We start from the raw sequence: 27,931 nt of genomic DNA, 5'->3' as shown, positions 1-27,931 counted from the left end.
AAAGCCTAAAATACTACACACCTGCCTTAAGGCACTCCTAACATTTAAAAAAAAAAAAAAAATTGAAAACAGTAAACAATACTGTATTTAAGTCTCAAAACCAGTTCTGTTATCATCTGATACTGTAAATGCCACTTGGTGCTATTTTAGAATTAATCCATCATTGAACAGTTTAACTTGCAGAAGTTAAAATAAACTATTCCTTTTTCTCAACAATGGTAATAAAGGTGTTTGCAAAAAATGTACCAGAAGGGATGACTTGTAATTTTTCACTCTGCAGAATCAGAGATGCAGATGTACATAAAATAATCTCTTTAGCATTATTTGTCAGATTTCAGATATAGCAGCAGAACAGAACTCACACTTAGGTATGTCACTTTAAAAAAGAAAAGTTGAATGATACGTCATTGAATGTTTTTCCCCTCCTAGGAAGGGAACTAAACCAGCATATACCTGCCCAGGTAGCACTGCCAAAGTGGTTTGTTTTGAGATGCCAATTCTGAATCCTTTGCCCCAAACATTTTTGCCAGAAGTTTTACCACCTGCAGACGTTCTTCATTGTCATTGCTCTGGAAAAATCAATATTATTTTTTTTTAAACAAAAAACAACCAAAACCAAATAAACACAACACAAAATAAAAACACTGCTCTGTTTTGTATAGGTTTGACTCCAATACACTTATACACTTCTAGAAATACCTTAATACAGATTAGAATATTTTTCTTGTATATAAATTTATATCTCAAGACAAAAAAACTCCACTATTATTGGGAGAAGACAAAACAATAGAGACAGTGAAAACAAAACACCATGTAGAGACAAAAAACAATGTGAACAAAGCCTGATGAAAAACACACAGATGCAAACACCTTTTTAACCCTCAATTACAGGTACCTGATCCTGTTAGGAAATCTGTGATATATCTGTGCAAGCTTACACAAATTCAAGCACAAGAAAAAAACCACAAAACTGATTCTACATTTGCCTGCACATAAAGGATTACAGTTCTGCAGAACAGAGTTCTATTATAAACATTTAGTTAAAAAAGAAAAAAAATAAATCAGAAAACAAGTTTTTAAGATAATATAACATTAAGCATCCATTATCCAAGAAGCACAGGATCTGGTCCTGTATTTAAGTTTATAATTAAAAACACCAAGTTACAACAAATCATTTTCTTTCGTATTTCAAATTAGTACTAACATAACTAATTTGCTTAATACGGCACACAGCATTTGAAGCTTAATACATACTTTGGAAATGTATTCTAACATTTGTACAATTAGTATGTACTTACTGTCCACCATTTTTTTCTTTTGCTTATTAAAGAAAAAGAACAAGTGGTTGCAACACTTCTTTGAAAAGCAAATAGCTAAAATTAGTTTATATTATTGAAATACTATTCATTCCATTACCATTTTTTTTCCTAGTAGTAAGGTCTGTTTAAAAACCTGTTCTTTTCTGCTCTTTGACATTCTTATTAGTTCAACATCAACTTTACGAACACAAACAAGAAGAGTACAATGTAGCTGTCAAGAGCTCTCTAATACACCACCATCATCTCAAAGACCAACTATTTCTATCTGACACAATACCATAAATGAGCTCAGAAGTTTGCCAGTATATCCTTTTAATTCAGCTCCCTAAGAACAGTAAAAGCATTTGTAAAATCCTTGAAGTAACAGTGCAAGCAAAGTTAAAGATGAAATATCTTATGTTGCAAGACTATAATTCTTCTTCATTCACATTCACTTCAGTATTGAGTATTAGCAGCATCAATAGTAAAACCATTAATGTCTGTCTGTATATGACAAATGTTTCCAAAATTTAGACTGACATTACTGAAGGCCACCTGTAACCTCCTCTCCTTAATCTGCAATAAATTATCTTTGCCTTGATGAGTTTCAGCGCATAAGTGCCCATCACACTACAAATTTTTATTGTGTCTTTATAACTAAGAATGTTACTATTTTTTTGTAGCTTGTATTAGTCTAATCTTCATCACTCACCTTCCACCCATCCACTCCTGCTTAAATCAACAAATTATTGAAAATATTAGGCATCTGCATTTCTCTAGGAAATCAGCACAGGTCTAAAGCAAAACATCCCAGAAGGTGGGAAGCGGTGGAAGGGTGCAGAGAACATTAAACATTCAATTACTTAATTAGCCAGCCAGAAATACAGAAAAAAGAAGAGACCTCTCCAGTTCTTTTTCTAAGGGGAAAAAATTAGTATGATAAACATTGAAAAAATTCTAATATTTTTCCATTCTATGAGACATTGTGTACTGGAAAAGTCAGATCCTTCATCTCTTATCACTCTGTATCCTTATTACTATTCCATAATGATTTGTCAATTAAAATTTGTATTAAGGGCATGAAGCGATAGGACAAGCAATAATGGTTTTAAACTGGAAGAGGGTAGATTTAATTAGACATTAGGAACACATGCTTCACCATGGGGGTGGTGATACACTGGGACAGGTTGCCCAAGGAAGTTGTGGATGCCCCCTCCCTGGAAGTGTTGAAGGCCACACTGGACAGGGCTTTGAGCAACCTTTCAGTGTCCCTGCCCATGAAGGGGGGTTGGAATAAGATGATCTTTAAAGGTCCCTTCCAACCCAAATCATTCTATGATTAGTATTTTTGGTTCCCCATACATGCTCCCAACAGGCAGCTGCTCTTCAGCTGTTGTTAGTGGTGTTGAGACAGAAGTTGATCAGACTGTTATAAAAATTACCAAATCCAAAAGAACAGGCAGCACTGAGGTCCTGGAGGGAGGATTTGGAAGTCAAAGTGGACACAAGACCTGCAACTTGCCAAAAATTTTAACTACCATATCCAGGAAGAAAGCCAGGTCTACAATAAAAGTCAACATTTTATTGATTTAATTCAATACATCATATTGGCTTAGAAGGATGGTAAAATAAAGACCTAAAACCCATTATGGTTATTTCCTCAATAGTCTATTCATAAGCTTTTCATTCTCCTTAACATTAAAATGGCACTCACTTTCAGTAATACAAATTTCTAAAATTCAGATATCCAATTGAAATGAAGGAATATCAGCTTCCTTTACAAGTCGGCCTAAACAACAATACATTCCCTACCTCTCTTCCCTCCCCCACACTAGTAACACTTCTATGTTAATGCTAGGTCTCTAAACACACCACCTAATAATGCTAAGATCAGGCACCAATGAGTGACCCTCATAGAATAAGTGAAGTTACATGAATCTCAGTGTGTGTTCTCCTGCTCATCCCTCAAACTCCTTTCCAGAACTAGGTAAACAATAATTACCAGTAAGAAGCGACCATGATTCTTGCAGCTCTCTCCTTTTCTGCCACATGAGAACCTAGAAGCTTTTTTTTTTTACAAAATCTATAAAGGTGTGATGGGTTCATCCTGGCCAAAAGCCAAACACCCCTTTCCCAGTCTTTCACTCTCCTCTCCTGTACAGAGAAGGGAAGGGGAGAAAATACAAGGAAGGCTAAAAGGCTCATGGATCAAGATAATGACTGTTTAATAGGTAAAGCAAAAGCTGTGTGCACAGGTAAAGCAAAGAGAGGAATTCATTCTCTACTTCTCATTGGCAGGCAGATGTCCCACCAGTTCCTAGAAAGCAGGGTCTCAGTATGTACAGTCTTTCCTGGGAAGAGAAATACCATGGGCACAGACATCCCCCCCCTTCCTCCTTATTTCCCTGAGCTTTCATTGCTCAGCATGTGTCCTCTCAGCCTCCTACCCTGCCTCAGCCTATTCATGTTGGAGGGAGAAAGCCTTTACCTGTGCAAGCACTATTTAGCAACAGCCAATACAGAAGTGTGCCATCAACACATAAATACACAGTACAGCACCACACGGGCTGCTACAAAGAAAATTAAGTCCATCCCAGCCAGATCCAGAAGGATAACCAGTTCCTCCATTTTTGTTTGGTACGTGACACAGCACAGCATACACTTGATTGTATTTCAGTTCTCTTCAAACATATTAAAACATTCTTGGGATAGATAGGACAGAAAAAGCAACCGAGGGAGTAAAGCACATAAAAGCTGCACATTTCAGAGAATACCAGTTGCTGCCACCAACCTTTCATTCTTCATCCAAGTTAACATGTACAACCCTCACAGCAGTGAGTGACCAAGCTGGATAACCATTGATTGTACCCAACTGTCAAGGTGTTTGAACACTAGGTGGCCACAACGTTTAGATCCAAAATAGTAAATATGCACCAGGGTGTTACTAAGGCACCTAAACTCTCCCGTAAGTTCCATACTGTTTTGTAGCCTCTCCATACACTGTCAAAAATTTATTTGGTCACTGACAGGAAAGCCCTTGGATTTTTCACAAACTCAAAGAGACAGTCTAAACTTCCATAAGAACCTGATCCCATGAAGATAAATCAAGAGGCTTCCTGCCACGATGAGTGCAAAAAGTTCGGGGATATGGAGGGCAAGAGATTTGGATCCTGTCAGGTAATGAGTCAGACATACTGACATTTGTTCACATCCTCAAACTGCTGTAGGCAACAAAGGCTGAGAACAAGACAGCCCAAACAATTGGAAAGCAGTGGAGATAGCTCAGTGAAACCTACATGATAGCTGGGAGAAAACCACAACCACTTCATTTTCAAAATGCACCACAAAATGTCTAAAAGCAAAGAAATAAGATACAAGATTGAAAATCTGGTTCATGTATGGAATACACAACCAGTGGAAAAGTTCATGATACCAAGAAGAAACACTTTAGACAAACAAGATCACCATCAGAGAAATGCCCAGCATCCATACTGTGAGACTGAGGACCTTAAGGTCAGGATGAAACAGGCAAGCCATCCCTGAAAGAATAAATCAAGAATATCAAGAGCTTTCAGCATCCTCCAAGAACAGAAGAAGGTCCTCAAAACTGGATCAAGATCAAGAGCAAGTTCCCCCCTTCCCACTCTCTTAACTCTAACTAGAATTTATGGAAGGGAGCATGACAGACCTTGCAATCATGGCACAGGAGTATAACCAACAGATTTCACAGATTTTAGTCTGTCCTCAGACAGAATTTGGTAGTTCTCATAAGCCCAGGCAGAACAGATTCACCACAAACCAAGCACATTCATGGCAGAAGACTGGACATGACCTCCCACTAAGCAAAGTTACAGTTCTTTGTGAATTATTATTTGGAGTAGTTGGTAGGTGGAGACATTGGGTGTATTAACTGTCAACAACAGGACACTGTTGAAACTTCACCAACTTAAAACAACACAGGACTGAGATCCAGTTTCTGTAACATTGCAGGAATTTTAAATGATTGGTGAGGTGTCCATGAGCGCACAGTCCTCAAAGAGGACAGCAAAGAGCCCTTGTTATGCTGGGGTATGGCCGCCAGCATTACTAAAGCACGTATTCTAAGACAGAAGGATAGTTTTATCAGTATGGCCACTGCACTGTTGTTGTTGTTTTAGGCCCAACACAACAAGAAAGGAGCAGCCCCATGGCCACTCACTCAACTCCCAACCCCACACACACTCTCTGGGATGAGGAGGACAAAGCTCATGGGTCACGACAAAGGACAAGGAGGATCCTTCACTGATTAAGGTCCCAGGCAAAACAGACTCAACTTGGGGAAAAAACAGTAATTTAATTTCAAACTAAGCAAACACACACAGGACACAGACAACACAAAGAGCAGGGCTTGCATATGTTACCCCACCCCTCCTTTCTTTCCAGGCCCAAATCACTTCGTTCCCAGTTTCTCTCCCTCCTTCCCCCCAGCGGCACAGGGGGACAGGGGATGGGGTTTAGAGTCAGTTCACAGGCTGGTGGTTCCTGCCACTCCTTCCTCCCCAGGAATTAGGATTCCTTACAGTCCTTCCTTGCTTCCCCATGGGGTCCCTCCCATGGGAGAGAGTCCTCCACGAACCTCTCCTTCATGTGTCCTTCCCACAAGGTCCGGAGCTGCTCCAGCCTGAGCTTCACACAGAGTCACGGCTGCTTCAGGAACAAACTCCCCTGGCACCAGGGTCTTCCACAGCTGCACAATCAGAGTCCACAGGCAGCAAATCCACTGGCCACAGAATCCAAGACCATGGCCAAGTTCACCCCTCCTGGTGCCTTCAGGGAATGTTCCACCATGTTCCTCCATGACTGCAGGGGGACAGCTGCCATCTCGCCATGGCTTGCAGGGAAACTTCTGCTTGAGCACCTTCTTCCCCTTCTTCCTCATCAACCACCAGCACCATTCCCCTTCACCATCACTGCTCTCCTCCTGCACAACTCTTCTCACCCCAAGTGCTTCTCTGCTCAGGTGTTATCTCAGTTCTTTTGTATGTTAATCACTCAGGGGCATCTATTGTCCCTCTAATGGCTCCTTGGCTGGGTTTTGGGGCAGGTGGAACTTCTCAGCTTCTTAATGGAGCCACCCCTGGATCCCTTCCCCCACTATCCAAAAACCCACCAAACCAAACCAGAACAACTGTGTATGTAGAATTTCTGCACTAGAAACAATTTGTTTAGCAACCTGACCCAGTGAATTACCTGACAGTTTTCCAATCCTAAGTGGAACCAAAATGTGCCACTTACTTGGTATCAGAGATGTCCTTATCAGCTCTTCCACAGAAATTACGAAGAGGACAGCACCAAAATGACATACAGATAATCTCCACTGGCACCTGATAAGGGTTATGTCTCTGTCACACAAGACAACCAGTGACCATCAACTTAGATGAATCTGACTCAAGAGAGAGTCCAGAAGACCTGGTATCACAGCATGTCCACAAACAGCACCACACTTAAGCATTCTCCCAATGTGCACCAGTTCGGCAGCATGCCTTTAAAATTCCTGAAACATGTCTGGACAATTCAGCTTGCCTTCACACCCTGTCCATAGGTAAAGTTATCCAAGGATAATCTGTCACCAGAAGAATTACAAAACAACTCAATCCACTCCATCCAAAGATGTTATGAGCAATGCCCTTTTGGGGCAGCCCACGATACTCCAAGAATGAATCTTATTAAGATAAGAGCAAGATGGCTGTTGTGACACTTAAGTCTCCGGCACCCACTGTTCTTGGGATAAATTATAGTGAAAAAACTCCCAGCAGTGCCAGACATAAGAAAATGGAGGAGTCCTAGGAGGAACATGTGAACAGAATCAAATAATTTTTTTCAGGTTGTCTGTAATCAATTTCTATACAATTTGCCTTTGGAAATTCCATGTCACATCACTCTTTTATGGAGGCCTAATTCTTATTTCTTAATTTATTTTGAAGTCCTGATCTGACAATCATTGTTTTTCAGGCTTCACATGATGGGGTCAGTAAAAAAATGTATTTAACATTGTTTAACATATGTATAAAAGTAACCATTTATCATTATCTGGCAAAAAGACTCTGTAAACAATGTCAAAAGAATTTTAAAATATCAGCTTTTAGATAAAAATAGCTCAAACTACTGCAAAACATAAGAAAATGCCTTAAGAAATGAATTTACTTCTTTTACATTAAATTTCACTGAAATAAACTACTGGGTTCTGTTCAAATTCCTGCAGAACTTGCCAAATTTGTACCTGATTTTTTGTTTTAAAGCATCAGCTTTAGAGTGAGCCAGAACACTGTGTCTTGCTCAGAGGAAGTCTACCATGAGTCTACTCCATCTGACCAATTTTTATTTATTTTTTTGCTCACTGCTTTCAAAAGCAATTATAAAGAAAATGCACATTTCCAAAACTCAGAGATTTTTTTAAACAATGGGTATGGGTAAAGATGTAACATGATGTACCAAATCCAGAAAAGCCAAAGCCATCTAGGCAAGCTCTGAATGATATGCAGAACTTACTGAGGTTTGTGGTTACTGTATCTTTAACCTTAAACTGCCTTTATTCAAAAAGACATCTCCCTTCTCCCATATTTCAATATGGGCTGCCAAGAATATTTTTCTCCTTTACCACCCACCTGACCCAATGCTTCAACAAGCTAATAGGCATAATACCATCCAGCTTCTTTTCATTCAAAGCAGCAAAACATTAGCTGCCTTCTACCATAAGCACTCTTGAGTTTCATCAAAATTGTGCTCTCTCTACACACTAATGTGATATTTACCTGGACATGGATTTACCTGGAATTAAATTAATTCATTTAATGAAATTAATTAAAATTGCTTGACACTAGCTGCTGATGTTTAGCATAAAGCCACACCTGTTGTTGGAATGGAAAGTATTTAATCATCATAGGCAGGTTTACATAAAGAACAAACTTGTACTGACCTCAGAAAAACCATAGGCTGACCATATTTCATTAGTATTTCAGAACACTCACCTTCAAAATACTCTTTTAACCACAGAAAGATCTTAAAAACCTCTCAACTCATTCAGAACCATAAAATGGTTTGTATTGATAGGAACCTTTGAAGATCATCTAGTTCCAAACCCCGTGCCCATGGGCAGGGACATCTTTCACTAGCCCAGGTTGCTCCAAGCCCCATTCATCCTGGCCTGGAACATTTCCAGGGAGGGGGCATCCATAACTTCCCTGGATAATCTGTTCCTGCTTCTCAGGATGTTTATCAGGATTATCCTATTTCAAATAGAGGGTGATTTTATTTTTTTTTTTCTGTAAAAGATGGGTCAAACTATATTTCACAGCAAAGAGGACAAAATAGGCATATGTTATTTGTCCTTTTAATTTAAGGCATCAAAAGCACACACCTGAAGAAACAAGATTATTCAAACAGAAGCCCAGCCATGCTCTCAAAATAGCCACAAACTGAACTGAGATCACAAAGATCAAAGAATAAATGCAGTAAGAATGTAACTATCAAAATGTACAAGTCTACTGGAAACATTGTTAAATTGGATCTTAAAAATGTCAAACATGAAACACCTTATCCCCAAGGGATAATCCCTTATCCCCAAGGATCACAAGGAGAAAACCACAGTGAGGATCAAGGAGACGAAAAGCAACAAAATACATGTTCATCATTTTTAAAAAGTATAAAAGAACAGAAATGCAAACATGAAAAAAATGTGTTGTAAATTCAGAGGTACAAAAAAAAAAAAACCAACCCACACATGGAAATGCTTAGGGCTGAAATCACCCAGATGAAGGAAGAACACAGAAGTTGTTCCGGGGCAGGCAGGTGGGAGAGGGGAAAAGGCTGACAGCACTGGACTACTAAATTTGCTGATTCCAGTGGTAAAAATACAATACAGAAAGAAGTTAGTATTGAAATAGTGGAATATGAGTGTCACTGAAGGAGCAAGAAGATAATTCAGGAACTTGTAGTTTTAAATGGACCTAGCAATGGAAATGTTATTGCAATTATAGCTGTGAAAAAGAAAAGGATGTGGCAGCAGTTAAGATTACATCTCTTGAATAACAGCTTCAGCTGCAGAAGTACTTTTTTTTTATTGGCATGAGAATGATAATTGTTCAGCACATGTAAGAACAGGAACTGAAGGATGAGAAAAATCTATTTTTAGGACACAAACAGCAAGCTGTAAATTGAACCCTACTTTTTTTGGAAATGTGAATGGAAAGATACCACCATTAAAAAGCAACTTACCCAAAAAGTGTAGTGTGCCTGCCTAGCAGAATTATTGAAAAAGTAATAGGCACAAACAAGTCACTATGAAAATAAATACTGCAATGAGAACAGGCCAAAGGTTATAAAAACCTACAGTCTGTCCTTGATAATAAAAGTACACACAAAATTAAAAGTTGCCCATTGCACATTAGCCCTCAAGTTTCATAAAAATCATTTTGATTAGTTTTATATTACTACACTTGAAATTCCTCACTTCGACAGAAACCCTACACAAAGACAAATAGAGTAAAACTAGTGCAGTATAGAAGGAGTACTAGCTGTCATACTGGGTTTCTCCAAGTGATGGAAACACTCCAAAATCACAGAAAGTCAAAAAGAAAAATACCTATTAAAATAGATAGCTAGCACCAGCTATCATTCAGACTTAAGAAACAAGCCTGAAAAATCATAAAGGTAATTGGAGCAATGACTACAAGACATCTGTGTGTCCAATGCTCTCTTTCCACCTGTAACACACTTTCTATTTGGACGAAATTGTCAGTACATCCGTTTCCATTAACAAGAAGCCAAACTCTTCCCTGCCAAAATTCACTGTTCTAAATAGATATTGCCTCTCTCCACAGCTAGTGGCACAAGGTACTTTTAACATATTAAAGCCCTTCACAATAATTACTACAGTAAAGCAAGGATCTAAAAAGGTCAAATTCTAAAGTAATCAAAAAATCAAGTTATTGCTTCAAAGATACAAATCAGAAAAACCACAAAAACCCCACAACACAACCTTCAACCAAAACCCAAACATATGCAAACATGCACTGTAGGTTAATACATTTGAAGTTAAATTGCTCTTCTTTTGGGCTTTTATGAATTTTCCTTCTAAAGATGCAGAGATTCTATGTTTTATGTAAGTATTAGGTTGACATGCAAACTAATTTTATTAACTTGTCAGTTAAAAAATATGGTACTAATGGTCAAAGCACACATATTTCAAATAAATATATAAAGTACAAGAAGTGTTTACCTTAAGTTTGAATTCAAGCTGTGGTAGAACAGAAAGCAAGAGGTGACTGTCAATATTGTATAACTCCAGAATCAAGTCAAACACGTGCTCTGACAGGTCACTAATTGATGTTTTACCAAGCATGAGGACCTGATTGAAAAACTAGAAAATAAAAAGAGTATACATCAATAACAAGAGTATCAATACCCTTCTAAATCCTATGCCTGTCTACCACCTAAATCCACCTTTTCATTTCACCACCATTATAAAAAAAAAAAAAAAAGGGGGGGGGGCAGGGGGGAAGGGAGGGGGAGAGGAGGTTCACATGGATTATTTCCATAGTAAAAATCCTGAATTATCCTTGTGTTGTACTCGGTATTACACTTAAACACTGATGTCTCATTTACCACAACAAGCCTACAAGTAATTTAAGAAGCACAACTTTGGAGTTCCAGTGCATCAGATCTTCTTACAAGGTGACATATTTCGAGTCAATTCATTTTTGAGAACAATAACTTTAAAAGCATTCTAACATTTAGTCAAAAACAGGCTGAAACAACTGACTAGTTACTACAGTACACAGCTGACAAGTTAAGGAATCATAAGCAAAACCACAGGAATAAGCAACAGTTCCAAAATTCAAAATATTTGCAAGCAGCACAATGCAGCTGGTAAAGCAATTATTCTTTCTTAGTAAAATTGACAAGTTTGAGGGAAACTTAATACTTCTCATTAAATAAAATCTTTTCTAATATCAAATATTAATTCCACGCTACTTTCAACTATATCCTCTCATAACAGATGAGTAAGTAGTAAATAACAGGAGTATATTACCCACTACTTCTAAGAGCTGGGGGGGGGAGACATAATTTGGAAGATTTTCTTTCTCTTTGGATTTTAACAATACACAAGTGGGACTAAACAAATTAATACTACTTCCATCTGCCACTAAGACAACAGAATACACTTAACTGGTAGTTCAGTTTCCTAAATCCCAAACTTGGGACAGGTGAACATTACAAACCTCTGTAGCTGACAAGGTTAATTGTATCAGTAAAGAAATTACATTTATGGAAACTACCAACTTTTTGAGGTTTAAAAAAGTGAACCCCAACAATCAATGCAACAGAAGAAGTAAAAAGTTTCTAGTAATAATTACTAGAAAATAAGGCACATTTCATTAGAAGTTAAAGACTCCATGCTGCTTTGCAGAAAAGTTTTCCTTTTCTGGATACAGAATTGCCTAGAACATATATACTCCTGGTTAGGCAGCTAACTCCTACTGTGTCTTTAATGCATTTTAAGAAAGAAAATAACTTTCAAAACAAAGAAACCAGACAGCATAATATCTCTCACTCGTGGGAAACAAAGAACAGAAGACCGCATGTACATTTTTTCCGTAAGAGGAAGATTCTTATTGTACAGACTTCCTTAAAACCCATTAAATGTTGCCCAGTTTGTAATCTAGCCTTACAAATTAACATTAAAAACATATTCCCATGTAGCAATACCCTTCCAAACAGCAAGCTTGACTAAGAGGTTTACAGTAAGAGTTTTCACTGAAGTTTTTGTTAAATCTTGGAAGGTACCCACTTTCCAAGTACCACCAGTGTTACAAGTCTGAAAGCAACAAAAATAATTGAAAATTTTCTATTGTTTTCAATCTCTTGAGATTTTGGATAGCTGCCATGAGACCTGTCAAATCCTCAACTACTGTAAAAAAAAAAGTAAGTTTTTTTTCTGCTATTGTGCAACATAATTTAGAGCATACTCCTGTCTGATCTTCATTTCCTCTCATCCCTCTTCTGTTGCAATGCCTATGATGTCTACACTAGACTTGGCTATAAGCCTCAGTCCATTCACTGGTTTTAGTCCTTACTGTCTACTCTTAGATTCTGTTTCCTCTTCTTTTCTTGTGACAACAACATTAAAATTCCGCTCTATCTTCACTTCTCCTACCTTCTAAATAATCTCATCACCTCACTAAGAAAAAAGAATTTTGCAACAGGAACAATGTGTTCATACATTTTTATCAGAACAATTCATGTAAGCACATTTAGTCTTCTGACCACATTAAGGATAGAAGTGCAAGGTGTCCTAAGAGAGTAGAAGGTAAACTATCCATTGCATTTCAGAAAGAAAAATCGTTATGGGCTTAGCAGTTTCTATATGGTCAAGAATTGGATGCAAAGGGACAGGTTACACAGTGCTTCATTAGTATAATAAATCTCTCAAAGAACAATTGAGCATTTGTAAAAAGTTATTTTACAGTCTTATGTAACTATATGCAATTAACTCTTTTTAGAATACAGCTCAGTTAAAACACGCAGTGATTTCCATATCTGTTTGGAGTCTTCACTTACATTAGTAATGTATGGTTCAATTGCTTGTGCTGTCCGCTTTAGTAAAGCCTTTGCCAAGTCATAGGCTTGCTTATTTAAATTCTGAGGGGAAAAAAAACAACACAAACAAAAAAATGTAAGCACATTCATTAATCTTAAAAGTAAATATGAGAATTTACAGCTAGCACATCCTGGCAAATGCATTAAAGAAATAGCCTGTTCTTTTTATATTTTCAGTAGTACAGATAATATAGTAAAACCAAACCTAGTCCAACCAAAACTTTGAGACTCGACCGATACTACAGCAAATAACCCTTTCCTGGCAAATCAGAACTTACTTTTCAGTTGTCCATCTATGCCTGGCACACAGTGAAGTCAGTTGCTCTATTTTACTGCTGCTCCTTATCAGCTTCCCAAAAAAACAGTACAGAGGCAACACTGAGGCATTTACAGTCACCAAAGAAGCAAGACTTTGGACAGGATTGTGACAGAAAGTACAATTCTGTCCTTGCACCATCACAGCCTCTCCCAAGTATCTCCCAAAGATACTCAGTCTTTTTGACTGAGATAGCAAAAAAACCCAAAACAAACCAAAACCCTTGAATGTTTCTGTGAGAAAAAAAGGTGAAGAATAGAAACTAATGGAACTGCAATATAAAAAAAATAATAAAAACTCACTCACAACATTCCTATACTTCCATTCATTTAATTTGGTTATTGATCTATAATTGTTTGCTTCCTCTCCCCATGTACATTTTCCAGCCTCAAGTTGCTATGTGCTTTATTCACACATAACAATTGATTTTCAAAAATTTTATGAATTTTATTAATTTTACCCCTTGTGGTATCCACTGCAGACTTGATTAACTCATAGAAGAATGAAAAAAGTCTCCCAACAGCAAAAAATATAGTCTTTTTACTAGTCTCTGTAAAAATATAGCTCGCCCAATTTTGACTAATCTTTGCAATGAGAAAATACCCAGCACCTTCCACTTACAAGACAAGAGTATATAGGGGAAGTTTGTGGTTGTTGGTTTGAGGTTTTTTTAAATACATCTCATCCATAAAATGAAAAAAACCTTCCTTTTATCATAATGAAAAGCAAACACAGGATGCATTGCCACAGCCAGCATCTTTTTTTGCCAACATATGCTTGGTCCTTTGTAGCTATCCAAATGAAAAACAGAAGATTTGCAAGGAGATGGAGAGTATTGTCCAGAATTTCAAAAACTGTGTAAAAGTATAGGCTTCTAGATAGCGGTGAAAACAGATTTATTTTTTTGTTGGTATTAAGCAAAAGTATTTGACTTGCCTACTGATGGAATTAAGTTAGGCAACTGAAGTCAAAAGTCTATGAAGATTAATGCCTGCTGTTTCTATTTTAGTCAGAGCCACTGTATCACAGTGGCCACAGTAACAGCCACTATCACTGTAGAAAGTGATAAAAATCCCAAGTCTGGGAAGATACTCAGATGCTTACACGAGATGCTAACATCCTTGTAATTTCCTCTTTCCTTATCTAATCAAGATACTAGGATCAACGCTGGCAGTGTTTTTACAAAATGGTACAGCTGTTCCATGTCCAAGAAAAGAGAAGGTTTTGCATGCTAGATAGTTCTTTATGGCTAACACACACACTAAGAGACACAAAAAAACAGCATTTTCACCAGTGTGTTTGTTTTCTGATACTTAGAGTTCTGACTATTCAGGAAGTAAAAGGCACAAATTACTGAACAAGAAATGTATACTATTTGCAACACTTGCTCTGATCCTTCTTGACTTCCTCAGTTCACCTCCACCAAAACAAAGAAAACTGCTTTCACCTTGGTAAGAGTGATCATGAGTGAGATCCAATCTAGATATAAAACAAGTCTGAACAACACAGCAGAGTTCCAAAAGGCAGATTGTTTTGATTCACGTTAATTACAGTTTCAGCTTGCCTGTTTCACAGAGAAGTTCATTTTTAAAAAGCTGCCATAACTATTATAGGAGCTTGACCCATACAAATGGATGGGCCCGGATGCCATCCACGCTAGGGTGTTGAGAGAGCTGGCTGATGTTGTTGCTAAGCTGCTTTCCATAATCTTTGCAAAGTCACAGAGATCCGGAGACAACCCCGAGGACTGGAGGAAGGCTAAAGTCACCCCAATCTGTAACAGGGGTCCAAAGGAGGACTCAGATAATTACAGACACATTAGTCTCACTTCAGTCTCTGGGAAAGTCATGGAGCAAATCCTCCTGGGGACTGTCACATGTCAATTGAAGCACGTGATTGGGAAAAGCCAACACAGATTTGCCAACTGTAAATTGTATTTGACAGACCTGATTGCCTTCTATGACAAAGTCACCCACTCAGTTGATGCAGGGTGAGCAGTGGATGTCATCTACCTGGATTTCTCCAAGGCTTTTTATACAGTCCCACACAGCCTTCTCCTGGAGAAATTGACTCGCTACGGCCTTGACAAGTGGTCTGTGTGGTGGGTGGCGAACTGGCTGACAGACCATACCCAGAGGGTGACAGTAAATAGTTCCTCCTCAAACTGGCAACTGGCCACAAGTGGGGTCCCACGGGGACCGATATTGGGCCCAGTGTGTTTAACATATTCGTAAGGGACCTGGAAGTTGGCTGACAGCACCAACATGAGTGGAGAGGTTGACACTCCAGAAGGAAGAGCCACCCTTGAGGATTACTTGGACAGACTGGAAGACTGGGCTAGCAGGAACCTTACCAAGTTCAATGGGGAGAAGTGTAGGGTCTTGCTCCTGAGAACACATAACCCAGGAGTGCAGTTCAGACTGGGATCAACATGGCTGGAAAGGGACCTGGGGGTCTTGGTGGCTAACAGGCTAAACATGAGTGAACTGTGTGCTGCAGTGGCAAAGAAAGCCAACAGGATGCTGGGCTGTATCAACAAAGGCATCACCAGCAGAGATAAAGAAGTCATCATCCCACTCTATGTGGCACTTGTCAGACCACACATGGAGTACTGCTTACAGTTTTGGTCCCCACTCTATAAAAAGGATGCAGACAGGCTGAAGATGGTCCAGATAAGGGCTACAAGGATGGTCAGAGGACTGGAGGACCTGACATATGAGAAGAGGCTGAGAAAACTGGGTTTGTTCAGCCTTGAGAAGAGAAGCCTTCAAGGAGACCTTATTGCAATGTTCCAGTACTTAAAAGGTGGCTACCAAGAAGATGGAGACTCCCTATTTACAAGGAGTCACATGGAAAAGACAAGGTGTAATGGGCACAAGTCACTCCCGGGGAGATCCTGATTGAACACAAGAGGTACATTTTTCATCATGAGGACAGTCAAACAGACTCCCAAGGGAAGTGGTAGATTCCCCCACACTGGGTAGTTTCAGGTCTCAGCTTGACAGGGTGCTGAGCCATCTTATATAAGCCATAGTAGTACCTAGAAAGGTTGGACCAGATGATCCTTGAGGTCCCTTCCAACCTGGCATTCTATGATTCATAATTGATCTACACAACTAGTAATAACTAAACTGTAAAAAAATTAAAATTTTGCACATAACCTTAAGTAAGTCTGAAGCACTCAAATGTCTGGACGTTGTGAAAGTAAGAATGCTAAAGTAGTCTTAAAAGCACAGGAGAAAGTTTTCTTCTCCCTTTTCCAGCTTCATGGTAAAAGCAGAAAAAATAAAAAGCAGCACTGCCTTAGTAGAAACGAAAACAGAAGCAACCCAGGCCACTACCAAATAGGTTCAAACTTCTTTTACAAAACCTCTAACGTATTTTTCTGACTAATTTAATAGACTCAAAGAGATTTTAAACTTTGACTGAAAGAGAAATTTTATAAGGATAAGAGCTAATTTAACAATTTTTTTCTCTGCATTTGTCCAAACTTTTCTGTCATTATCTTCTCTTCAATCTTTCTATCACATTAGAAAAGAATGTACATAGAATCATAGAACTATTCAGGTTGGAAAAGACCACTGGCATCACCAAGTCCAACCATCATCCCTACTCTGTTACAGAGGTCTCTTCTAAACCATATCCACCAACCCACATCCAAATGACCCTTAAACACATCCAGGGCACCTCCCTGGGCAGCCTATTCCAGTGTCTAACCACTCTTTCTGTGAAATTTTTTTTCCCTAAATTCTCCTGTATCAAGGTCTCTTTCATTCAAGCCCTTACTGATGGGGGACAATCATCTTAACCAGGATACCTCTGAAAGCATCCAGTGGTAACTCTGGAGAGCCTTAATCGGTAGTAACTAAGACATCAGCTGGCAACACAGTTTCAAGTAATCATTCGTAATTGCTGTATTTTGAAGGAAAAAGCGGAAGTACTGATTGATAAGAACAAACCAAAGAACCCCTGAATTCCAGGATTTCACAGGCAGACCTTCTCCCAAAAGAAAAAAATGAAAAATCTAGGTTTTTTTCAGAAAAAAAAATGTTGAGGAAAATATTTTTTAATGTTCTGAAGGCCTTCAACAATAGTATTTTAAGACATATCTTCGTGAACTGTAAGTTCTCTCCTTTGTCTCAATTCCTACCATGATTTTTTGAGTATACATTGCCAGCATTTCAAGCTTTTGACACTTCTGGAAGACTTATTAAGAGTTTTGCCAGCTCATTTTTCCTACTACTAATTCTCTAGAAATGTTTGACAAACTTCTATTGCAGACAGAAGAAGCAGTGGCAACAGACATTTTTGGGTAAATAAAGACAATGCTCTCCAGGGCAGTTTACCACAGAGCCAAAAGCCAGTTATAATGCTACAGTGAGGTTGGTAGTGATGGAAATGCATACATAGTGATTTTTTTTTCCAGTTCCTTTTCCAGTTGCCTCTCAATGTCCAATGTAACACATTTCAAAGAAATTGAGTAAAATATTTTGCACTCATTTTTCAGAAGGGAAAAACACCAACAGGAAAACAAACGTCCTGTATTTTTTCTTCAAAAAGGATGACTAGCAAGCATCAATCCAGTCCTCCACTTTACAGCTTTACTCCTAAAGTCAAAAGTTAAGTCTGAATCTAGAGTAAATATTGTTTAAAAAACAATATATTTTAACATATTGTTTTCTTGGCATTTGAAAAGAATCTTCCGTTTTCTCATTATCAATTTGTAGCAGAATTTGTAACCAAGAACACTTGACAAAATGGTTTTAACAGATTTTCTAGTTTTGCTGGGGGAGGGAAACAGGTTTATAAGGATGGGCGACAAAGAAAAAGCTCAGCTCAAGTGGTGCCAAGATAGATAACACTAATTATTAAGCAAATTCCTAGTAGAGACAGTTAGGAATTTAATTGTCAATACCACTTTTTTAAAAAGTTAAGCATATAAAGCATGTGGGATATGCAATGTGCAATCCCCTGCAGTACTCCTGAGGATGAAAATGGAAAACTCTGGCAAACACTCAAAGAAAATAAAATTTGCCTTCTAACGCACTGCACAAACACAAAATTATTTACAGGTGCTGCCATAAATATTTTATAACTAAAAAGAGAAAGGAAAACTTAATTTTTCTTGTCTTTTCATATTGACTACTTCTCCCTTCCTTCTGGTCTCTTCTGGGTTTAGTTCACTATTTGTATTATTCCCTCTTAACATAATCCTATCAAAAGAATTTCAGTAGAGTTCATAAAAAACAGAAGAGAAACCACCAAAGGATAAAAAAAGTAATTAAACATCAAAGAAATTAAGAGTTCAGCACATGTTCAGATAAGTTTATTGTTTTACTGAATTATCTGATCTGTGCTGTATTACTCAAGCCTGTGCCTGTTCTGTGATACTGGCATCAGCCACCTCCATTCAGGTTTGCATCAATATGGCTTTTATTCTGGCCAAGTGAGATGGATGGCCAACTCAAGTAAACTAGTGCAGCTTAGACTACTTCAGTGATTACTAATTATGGTAGACAGACCTTTGGTACTACATCATGTCTCCAGCTATACGCCCCTTATGCCTGAAGTTTTGCAGCCAGGGTGCTCAGGACTACTGACTTTATCTTGCATTCCCCTTAGGAAAAATATTGGCCTTGATTTTAAGAGGTAACAGCATTGAATTAACCTTTGGTCAATTGTTCAACTAGTTAATACAACTCTTAAAAACATAAATTCTCACATCAATCTAATTTCAGCCACTGGACCTTAGCATCCACGACCCAAAACTAAAGGAGTTGTTTGAACCTTTTTGCTCCCCACACACACAGACTTCTCCTGTGATAAAGTCTTCAACATAACGTTACTCAGTGTAACTGTTGATACACCAAAAGTCATACGGGTTCTATCAATATTTTCTAGAACACGGTCATTCAATTCACAAGGGTACTGCACATTCTCTTATATATACAATCATACTTTTGGCTGTATTAAAAATCTTTGCCTATGTCACTTGCTACAGACACAGCTGTGGTATCTACAACAATCTCTCAATCTGATAATTTTTGAACCTGAGCTAGTAACAAATCTATGCTCCTTCTACTTCATCAAAATACCCTTTTGATCCCCAAGAAATCTGGATAGATAAGGATCCCCTATTCACCATTACATCAACACTTGCTCTTATGCCATTTTTGGTGGCCAATCTGATTTTTCAAATTCCTTTTTCCACAGCCAGTGCAACTTAATGGCTAGGTCAGCTAAGACTCAGCTCTTCTTTATGGCAGACCTTATCCTTAACCCTCTCGTAGCTTTGTGCTCAATGGATATGAGAGCAAAAATTCTCACTCTTAATTCACTACACTTTTCCAACATTACATTAGTAATTTAACCACTTTCAGAGGCTATTATCAAAGCTCCAAAATTTTCAGTAAACAATATAGGAAGACATTGAGATGAATTGGAAAAATACTTTTTTCTTTTTTCTATTTGTAAGAAAAAGGTTAAAAAAATTAAAACAAAGGCAAAAGTACTCAAAATTTGGTCTAAAGCTATGAAACTATTTTAGTTAGAAAGCAAGCTATAAATTTGCATCCTATCCAGAGAGTCAGTTGGATTGAAACAGAAGCAGAAGAAATGCCAAACCCTGTGTACCTTATCCTACTAAAATGTTCAGTCAGTAACTATAAATCCACTATAAAACAGAACTGTTTCAGTGCTACAGACAATCTAACAAGATGCAAATTCTTCAATTAAAAATCAGTTTATTAACAGGAATCATATAAACGCCACAGTCAAATCAAGTTGAACACAGGTGACACAATGAAACAACAGATGCTTAACAACTGAGACAATACAAACTAAAGCATTTTGCATAGTCTTGCTTTTGTTTCATGTATTCCATGACTTAACTTTGTAAATCTTGAGTTTTAGCCAAAAACACTTCAGTCTGGTCCTGGCACAAAAGAAATAGACTCTTGGAAGGACTAAGCTAAAACATTTCCAGTGGAAAGAAAAAAGAAAAGTGACTGATGTATACTGAACATACAGTCTTGCACTGTCAATAGAAAAATAATTTATTTACTGTTTATTTACTGAAATTGATGGTTTATGGTAAGTCATACTATGTTGCATCACTTAGTATATTCTTGAGGCAGCACCTTATGAAAAGTTTACTGTTTCTTCAGAGTAACCCACAACCTCCCCTAACCAGCCCTGAAAAAAACCCAAAAAACAAACCAAACCAAACCCAAACCACAGCTGCAAAAACCTCTCAGTTAATACCCCCTTCATCTTACTGTAGTTTCTAAGAAGTTCAAGTATATTAGCACTTTCCTGAATGCACACAAAACAACCCTAAACCTGCCAGAAGAGTCCAGAATCCAGCTAAGGACACATTTCCTAGATAATTTCCCAGAATCTTTGTCAAACACAACTTAAAGTTTTCTTTTACACTGTAGCCCAAGAGATGCCAGTAGGACCCAGGTGGTTTGCTAAACAAAGAAGTCAGACTTCCTTGCTTTTTAAACACTTAAGTGTCACAACACATGCAAAGTTCTAAATTTTTCCTCAGTTCATTTGGAGGACATTTTTTTGGACAAAACATTATTAGTCAAAGACAGCCAGCCACCACATAGGCTCTTCAGGAAGCACCATTTCTGAACATGGCTAGTTCTATGGCTACATCAAAAACACACCAACGAGCTTTCAGTAACACCAAGTCAATATTTCTGATATGCAACAGAGCCAGCTACAATCTGCAGACAACAACCTTTCCCCTTCCTACTTTGGACAGCACATAAGTTTGAATTGTTGATATAGCATTACACTAATTAAAAACTTTCTAAAGGATATACATATATTTTATATTAAGTTCTACTTGTATTGACCACATATAAAAAAACCTGTGTGTAAATGAATGACACTAAAGCTTTTAGATTACTATGACTGCTGATACTTTGGTTTATGGCAAGTATATCAAAGCAATGTAGTGCTACTGAATCTTCTGGGTATTAAAAGTTATCTGTTTGCTAAAAAAATACAGATAATCGGAACACATTTGCTACAGCTGTTCTCTCAATGAAATCTAAGTATCTTAATACATACATCCAACAAATCACAATAACAAAAAAAAAATTAAGCCACTATGAAGTCTTACCTTATGTGCTGGCACTAGATTAACTAACACTGTATCCAAAAGTTCCTGTGACACAGTGTCTCCCTCACAAATGATAGAGCTCATTAGATCAACCATGTGCATGTGTACTTTTTGGTTATGACCATTGCTGAAATTAAAAAACAAGAATTTTTAGTGTACTATTAATATAAAGTTCAACTTCCATTCAGAGTACTCCCTACGGTGATGCCAAACACAAGGAATATAATAATTAAATTACAAGTTTTTGTAGAAGTCAAAATACTTAAATTTCTCAGCTGCATATACTGCTTCCCAGTGCTCTTGAATCTCATGCTCTCTTCATTTACTACTGTAGTAAGAGAGTAAGGAAACTGTATCTGTCCCTACCATGAAAAGACAGTGTATTAGAACATCTCTCTACTCAATACTGGTGAGATCTTCATGGGGAGTGCTGTGTTCAGTTCTGAGCTTCCCAGCACAAGAGACACGTGGGCATCCTGCAGTCAGTCCAACAAAGGGCTACAAAGATGACTATGGGACTGGAGCAGCTCTCATACAAGGAGAGGCTATGAGAGGTGATACGTTTTTTTGGCTGAGGAGATGGCTTAGGTAGGAACTTACTATGCTTAAATACCTGATGCTGGGAGTAAAGAAGACAGGGCCAGACTCTTATCAGTAGTGTCCAGTGACAGGACAAGAGGCAATGGGCACAAGGTGAAATACAGGACATAGCATTTAAATATGAGAGAAACATTTAATAACAGGGTGATTGAGCACTAGAAGGTTGCCCAGACAGGCATGGAGTCTCCATCCTTGGAGACACCCAATGCCCAAAATCCAACTGGCTACAGCCCTGAGAAATCTGCTTTAGCTGATCCTGGTTTAAGCAAGGGATGCCAACTAGACAATCTCTAGCAGTACCTTCTCATGTCCCTTATTTGCTGCTCATGCTTTTATAGCAATAATCCTCCAAAGTCCTCAGAATTGTGTATTGCTTTCTATTTCAACAACAGAATAAATTCAATCAAAGACAAAGTGAGTTTCTTAGAAAAAAATAATTTGCAGTGTGCCTTCTTTAATTAAAATGGGCAAAACTGACAGCTTGTTTTCTTTATACTGCTACCTTTAGTTAGACTGAACTACAAAACTAAGCTCTTTAATGCTAAAAGCCACAGGACAGACTGATCACTTAGGTTAGAAACACCTGATCTCAACCATTCAATAAAACATTATAATTGGGTGTGACACTACTTACTTTATTACTGAAAACAGTGTTCTGTATAACTGTGTAAAAATCTCATTGCTGTCTTCTAATTCAAAGCATATGTTGTAAGATTTGACCCAAGCAATGTTCTATGTTGGACAAGAAAAAAAAAAGGAATAGTTAATACAAGATTAAGTTGAAAAATTACATTTAAGAGTAATTATGAAGCTATGAAGCTTACCTCAAGCAAGTAAAAATATCGATTAAACTGGGGGCTTTTTGTGTCTTCCAAACCCTTAAGTTGCCTTGTTATGAACATAAATATATCCTGAAAAGAAAGAAGTGAGAGTTATTTAAACAACTGCAATAGAACTCTCAAAATTTAAACTATTTTATTTTAAACTTACTAGTAATATTAATCACTGCAAAATATGCAGCAATGACACACTCACTGTTCAAAAGAAGATTATCTCCAAAACATCACAGAGAATGTCAAGGAATATTTTTTAAATGCTTCATGCTTTTTAAAGTGTTGAAAAAGTAACCTTTTTCTATAGTAGCAAAATCTTTTATTTTCCAAAGAAAAGCATTCCTCTTGAAAAAAACAGAGCTGCAACTGGCTGATATGCTGCAGAAGTCAAAAGATTATTCAGGACAATGCATTTTACATTTTCACTTTATATTGCAATAGGTTTCAACAGGAGAAGGAGGAAAAAAAAAGCAATAGGCAACTGCAGCTTTACCAAGAGTATTATTATTTGTTTACACTGTACTGTTTGTGCATTACACTAGTGATGCAGACCACATCTCTTGGAAAAACTAATACACCAAGTTTCTCCTGCTTCCTTTATCAACGTACAGCACCAGACTTTTTCTGAACAGAATAAACTCAAGCAGATTACAGGGAACAAACAGTCAATTATCAACAGAACAGAAACACACCGGAAGGTGTTTTTTTTAAGATGTTTTTAACATTTAGATAATTAACAGCTGAAAATTCATAACTACTATATTAAATCAAAATATTCAGAAGTACGTATCAACAGAAACAGTGTTCACAACCTCAATTGTATCTTTAATATTTTACCTAACAATCTAGGTGAAAATAAATCTCAAAAGATACAGCATTGCTGTAATAAATACAAGAAAGCCTAACAGTTAATGCTGAAAAAACTATCCTAGAATAGTCTAGAAAGTTTTTAAGAGTTTCAAAGGGCCATTTCCCCTCATCCCACACAAGAATAATGAGACAGACAAAAGATGAGAATGGGGTTCCTTTTTTCTAATGCTACAACTGGAAAATCCAGCCCTAATCATTAAGCTAAGCATTTATTGCAGTTCTAGACAAAAATGAAAATTATATTACATGCAACAAAAAGCCACTGAACCACTACCAGTGCATCCAAAATTAGTTTGGTCATCAGAAAGACTGGTACACCAGAAGGTGTTGTGAAGTTTAGTGCACAAACCAAGTGTCAATGAAGGATACAATTAAAGAAGGGAGCATCCATGCCCTAGGTATAATTATTCTGTTAAACCTGACTTGTACATATAAACCTCAATTCATTCATTTAACAAAGTATCTTTACTTTTTATCCTGTAGCTCAATATGCAACAATTATTTACTGAATGTGAATCGAAGACCTAAACTAATTTTACTGATTTTTATGAATTACACATCACTGTATATGAATACATCTATTAATGAATGGCATTCATACACAATACGTCTAGCATGTGAATGCTTCACAAATAATAATGGCATAATGAGACAAAGTAATAGCTTACTCCTAATTTTATTTACTTTTTCCTATTCCTGTTTTAAAGGAAGCAAGACAGACTACATTCAAAAGTAACCACTACTTTTTAATATTTAGTGAAATATGACCCAAAGTTTTTCCCCTTTTTTGAGCAGAATATACTATTTGAACATACACTTAGAAATGCAAAATACATAATAAAATAAACATTTGTTGCAATTTTTTAGTGGCAGCCCTTTGACAAACTGGATTGTATGGTTTCACATCAGATTCCATAAAGCAAGTCTACATTAGAACCCAGACTCTAAAGACAGAACTGCTTATACTTCAGCCTTAGGAGGGACACTGAATGATTTTTTGTGGATCGTTGTCTTGACAGCAGTTAACCACATAATGGCTCCAGTAAGCATCAGAGCCATGGCTTTCTCCACAGAACACATTCAGATAGTTTAAGATCTACCATGTACAATTTTAAACATCAAGATTTCAGCCACGTCAGGTAGACAGCCCATTTGACCAAGAGGTTTTCTTTGAAACATACTAGAACATAAAGAAACTCAGACTTGGACTCTGGGCTTTCCCCAGACTGAGGAGGAACAGAACTCAGAAAAGCAATCCTACTCCAGTTGTGCTTTTAGCCTATTCATGGCATTTTCCACCCCTGTTGTCAAAGCTCTTTCAACACTCATAAAGCAATGTAAAATTCATATGGAGTATACACATAAGAGAGAGTAACCTCAAATTCTGATTCCTTCTCTCAGTATCTCACTTGCATGATGCGTAAGTTACAAAAATATATGAAAAGTATTAAGCAAGGGCAAAAACTTATAAATTTATGTTTTCCCCTCAAGAAATTATCCTTTTCAGCACTTCCCTTTTTCCATCTTCAGCTTTGGTGCTAAACATACTAGAATAGACTCAAAGTTGCAGTGTGGAAAGGATATTAAATACTGGGTAAAAATAATGCCAAGATGTATACCAAGAGGAAGCACTCTTCCTCTTACCTCTTTGTCATGAAGTAGAGGGAACTCTTCAATATTTGTATCAGAGCTTGATCTGCAACCACAAAAACTGTGTTCAGCGGAAACTGGTTTGCAAATGCCTACCTCAACAGCCCCAGGTAAAGGTCTCTATTGCTTGTCCTTTCTTTAATTCTCAAAATATGTTTAGAAATCTGCATCAAGAAACTGTATTCTGAAACCTGCACAGGTTACAGAACTGAATGCTGACAGTGGAAGTTCCTAGCCTGTTCAGAGCTCTGAGTAGTAGCAGTAGTATGCTTACACTGCAAGCAGGAGATCAGTAATGTCAACCTTCCAATATTATATACTGTAAAATGTGAAGCTTAGTATTATTTGAGAGATCAAATTATATAAGGAGGATAATTATAATTTGCTAGGTCAACTCAGAAAAGGGAAAAAAGGTCCTCTAAGCCTAGAAAAACAAAGGAAAATATACTCAAAATTTAAGTAGAAATCTGGACACTCAAAACCAGAATTAAATATAAGAGAAAGCCAATGTTTGTTACCAGTTGAAGACGGTGCAACTAATTAGTAAGGTAACTAAATAGTGTGTAATCTGAGGTGCAGCAATTCAGAACTAAGAAAATACAGCTAAGAGAAATCCCTAGATATCTCTCCAGTATGTCTGCTAACAAAGCCAGTACTAGAGTTGAAACTATACTCTTTGCTCTACTTGTGAAGTACTTCTGGTGCAACCACTAGATAAGAAATGTATTTGTTTCTTCCACTATAATAGATTTACCTTCCATCACAACCATATTTTTATCCTACTTCAGAAAAACACACAAATCAATAAAACACCACATACACTCCTAGATTGGGGCAACAAGAAAATACACTTGAGTACTATTTTCCCCTGTAAGACACAGGTCATCACTTGATTTAGAGCATGTAAGGAAAGTTGTATGATTTTGCAAGATGGAAAGAAAGTTAAATTTCTATTAAAAAAAGCAAATACAACACCTCAAGCAATCCAATTAATTTTTTTCTGAAATAAATGGGGCAGATTTGTACTGCCTTTCAAACCTATCATTTCTCTATCAACCATCTCCATCTAGTGGGATCAGTGATGTTTGTTATTGCAGAATTCTCCAATCCACATCAGAATTAATTATCAAAGTACAAAAATACTTTTTGGTTGTTTCAATAGAGCCTTCATCTATAAAAATATAGTCAAAATCTCTTGATAATTTAATTGAAAATGACAGGGATATTTTACAAATTGAAGAAATTAGCTATACTGCAAGATATTATGACACACTATATATCACTTTACTGGATGACCATTTGGCCTGACTGAACACCCCTATCCCAGAATCACATTAAAACATTGGGATTGCTTAGGTTGAACCAGAAATGAATAGAAAGGGGAAAAGTTATAATAAATTATATAAATCATGTGGAAAAGTATATTCATTCCATTTACCTTTAGTTTATCTGGTGAAGTGTATGGAGCTTCAGGGGCATAAATTCTGAAAATATCAGCAAGACAACATGCTACCAACAAACGCACATCCTTATCAGGATGTTTGAGGAAAAAATCTGAAGCAAGATGTAAAGCAAGATTTAGGTAGAGATCCTTTTCTTCTTCAGAGTCCTGGTCCATATCCATGAAAGTTTTCACAACCATCTAAAAAGAGAGGCAGACATCAATACATATAATGAAGTAACCAGTGTCTTACTTTTCAGCATACAGGAAATACTTTTTCAAGTCCCCTGTCAATTGTCCAAACAGAACAGTCTCAATAGTTACTGAAAGCCTGGCTGCAGTACTTCATGTATCTTTTTGAGAAACCATATCATCAAGTTGGCGAACTCAAAACACACAATAGAATTCATTGTTAGAGCCATTCACTGAAAAATTTAGAAAACAGCAAAACTTTACGCAGAACATTCACTTCTCCCTGAATATTTAGGGCTTCAATTCTTTTCCTTCTTTTCTCACTCCATTTCATGTTTTTCTACACCTACTGCTCTGAGGCCACGTTTATTCCTTGTGCTGCCCACAGTAACAATATCAATGAAGTTCATCAAAAAAGAAAAAAACCCAAAACACTAAAAATTCTTTTACTTCGCTATACTTAATTTTATTTAATTTTTCCCAAAAAAAAGTTTACTATACTTGGCTAGATGAACCCAGAGAGTTGTAGTGAATGGGGTTGGATCCAGCTGGCAGCTGGTCACCAGTGGTGTCCCCCAAGGCTCAGTTTTGTGTCCAGTGTGTACAGTATCTTTATTAATGACCTAGATAAGGGGATGGACTGCTTCCTAAGGAAGTTTGCAGATGACACTAAGCTGGGATGAAGTGTCAATCTGCTTGAGGGTAAGAAAGCTCTGCAGAGAGACCTGGACAGGCTGGATTGATGGGCTGAGGCCAATTGTATGAGGTTGAACAAGGCCAAGTGTCAGGTCCTGCATTTTGGTCACAACCAAGACCTGGGGGTGCTGGTTGACAGTAGACTTAATATGAGCCAGTAGTGTGCCCAGGTATCCAGGAAGGCCAATAGCATCCTGGCCTGCATCAGGAATAGTGTGTCCTGCAGGAGTAGAGAGGTGATCATGCCCCTGTACTCAGCAC

General features: G+C 37.4%; 1 protein-coding gene across 6 annotated transcripts in view; it reads right to left on the bottom strand.

The window, feature by feature from the left end:
* The window catches only part of PDS5B (PDS5 cohesin associated factor B), a 118,688-nt gene that overhangs the window by 62,229 nt on the left and 28,528 nt on the right, over positions 1-27,931 (bottom strand). For all 6 annotated transcript variants that reach the window (XM_051619396.1, XM_051619379.1, XM_051619404.1 and 3 more), the window contains exons 3-9: positions 26,780-26,983; positions 22,813-22,899; positions 22,623-22,720; positions 21,389-21,515; positions 12,897-12,977; positions 10,555-10,695; positions 454-569 (exon numbers count right to left, since the gene is read on the bottom strand). In XM_051619396.1, coding sequence (XP_051475356.1) covers positions 454-569; positions 10,555-10,695; positions 12,897-12,977; positions 21,389-21,515; positions 22,623-22,720; positions 22,813-22,899; positions 26,780-26,983 — 854 coding nt within the window. The remainder of the gene's footprint in view (positions 1-453; positions 570-10,554; positions 10,696-12,896; positions 12,978-21,388; positions 21,516-22,622; positions 22,721-22,812; positions 22,900-26,779; positions 26,984-27,931) is intronic.

This window comes from Apus apus, chromosome 1 (genome assembly GCF_020740795.1).
Source record: "Apus apus isolate bApuApu2 chromosome 1, bApuApu2.pri.cur, whole genome shotgun sequence".
NCBI lineage: Eukaryota > Metazoa > Chordata > Aves > Apodiformes > Apodidae > Apus > Apus apus.
The sequence above is the reverse complement of the archived record's forward strand: the minus strand, read 5'-3'. Positions and strand labels throughout refer to the sequence as shown.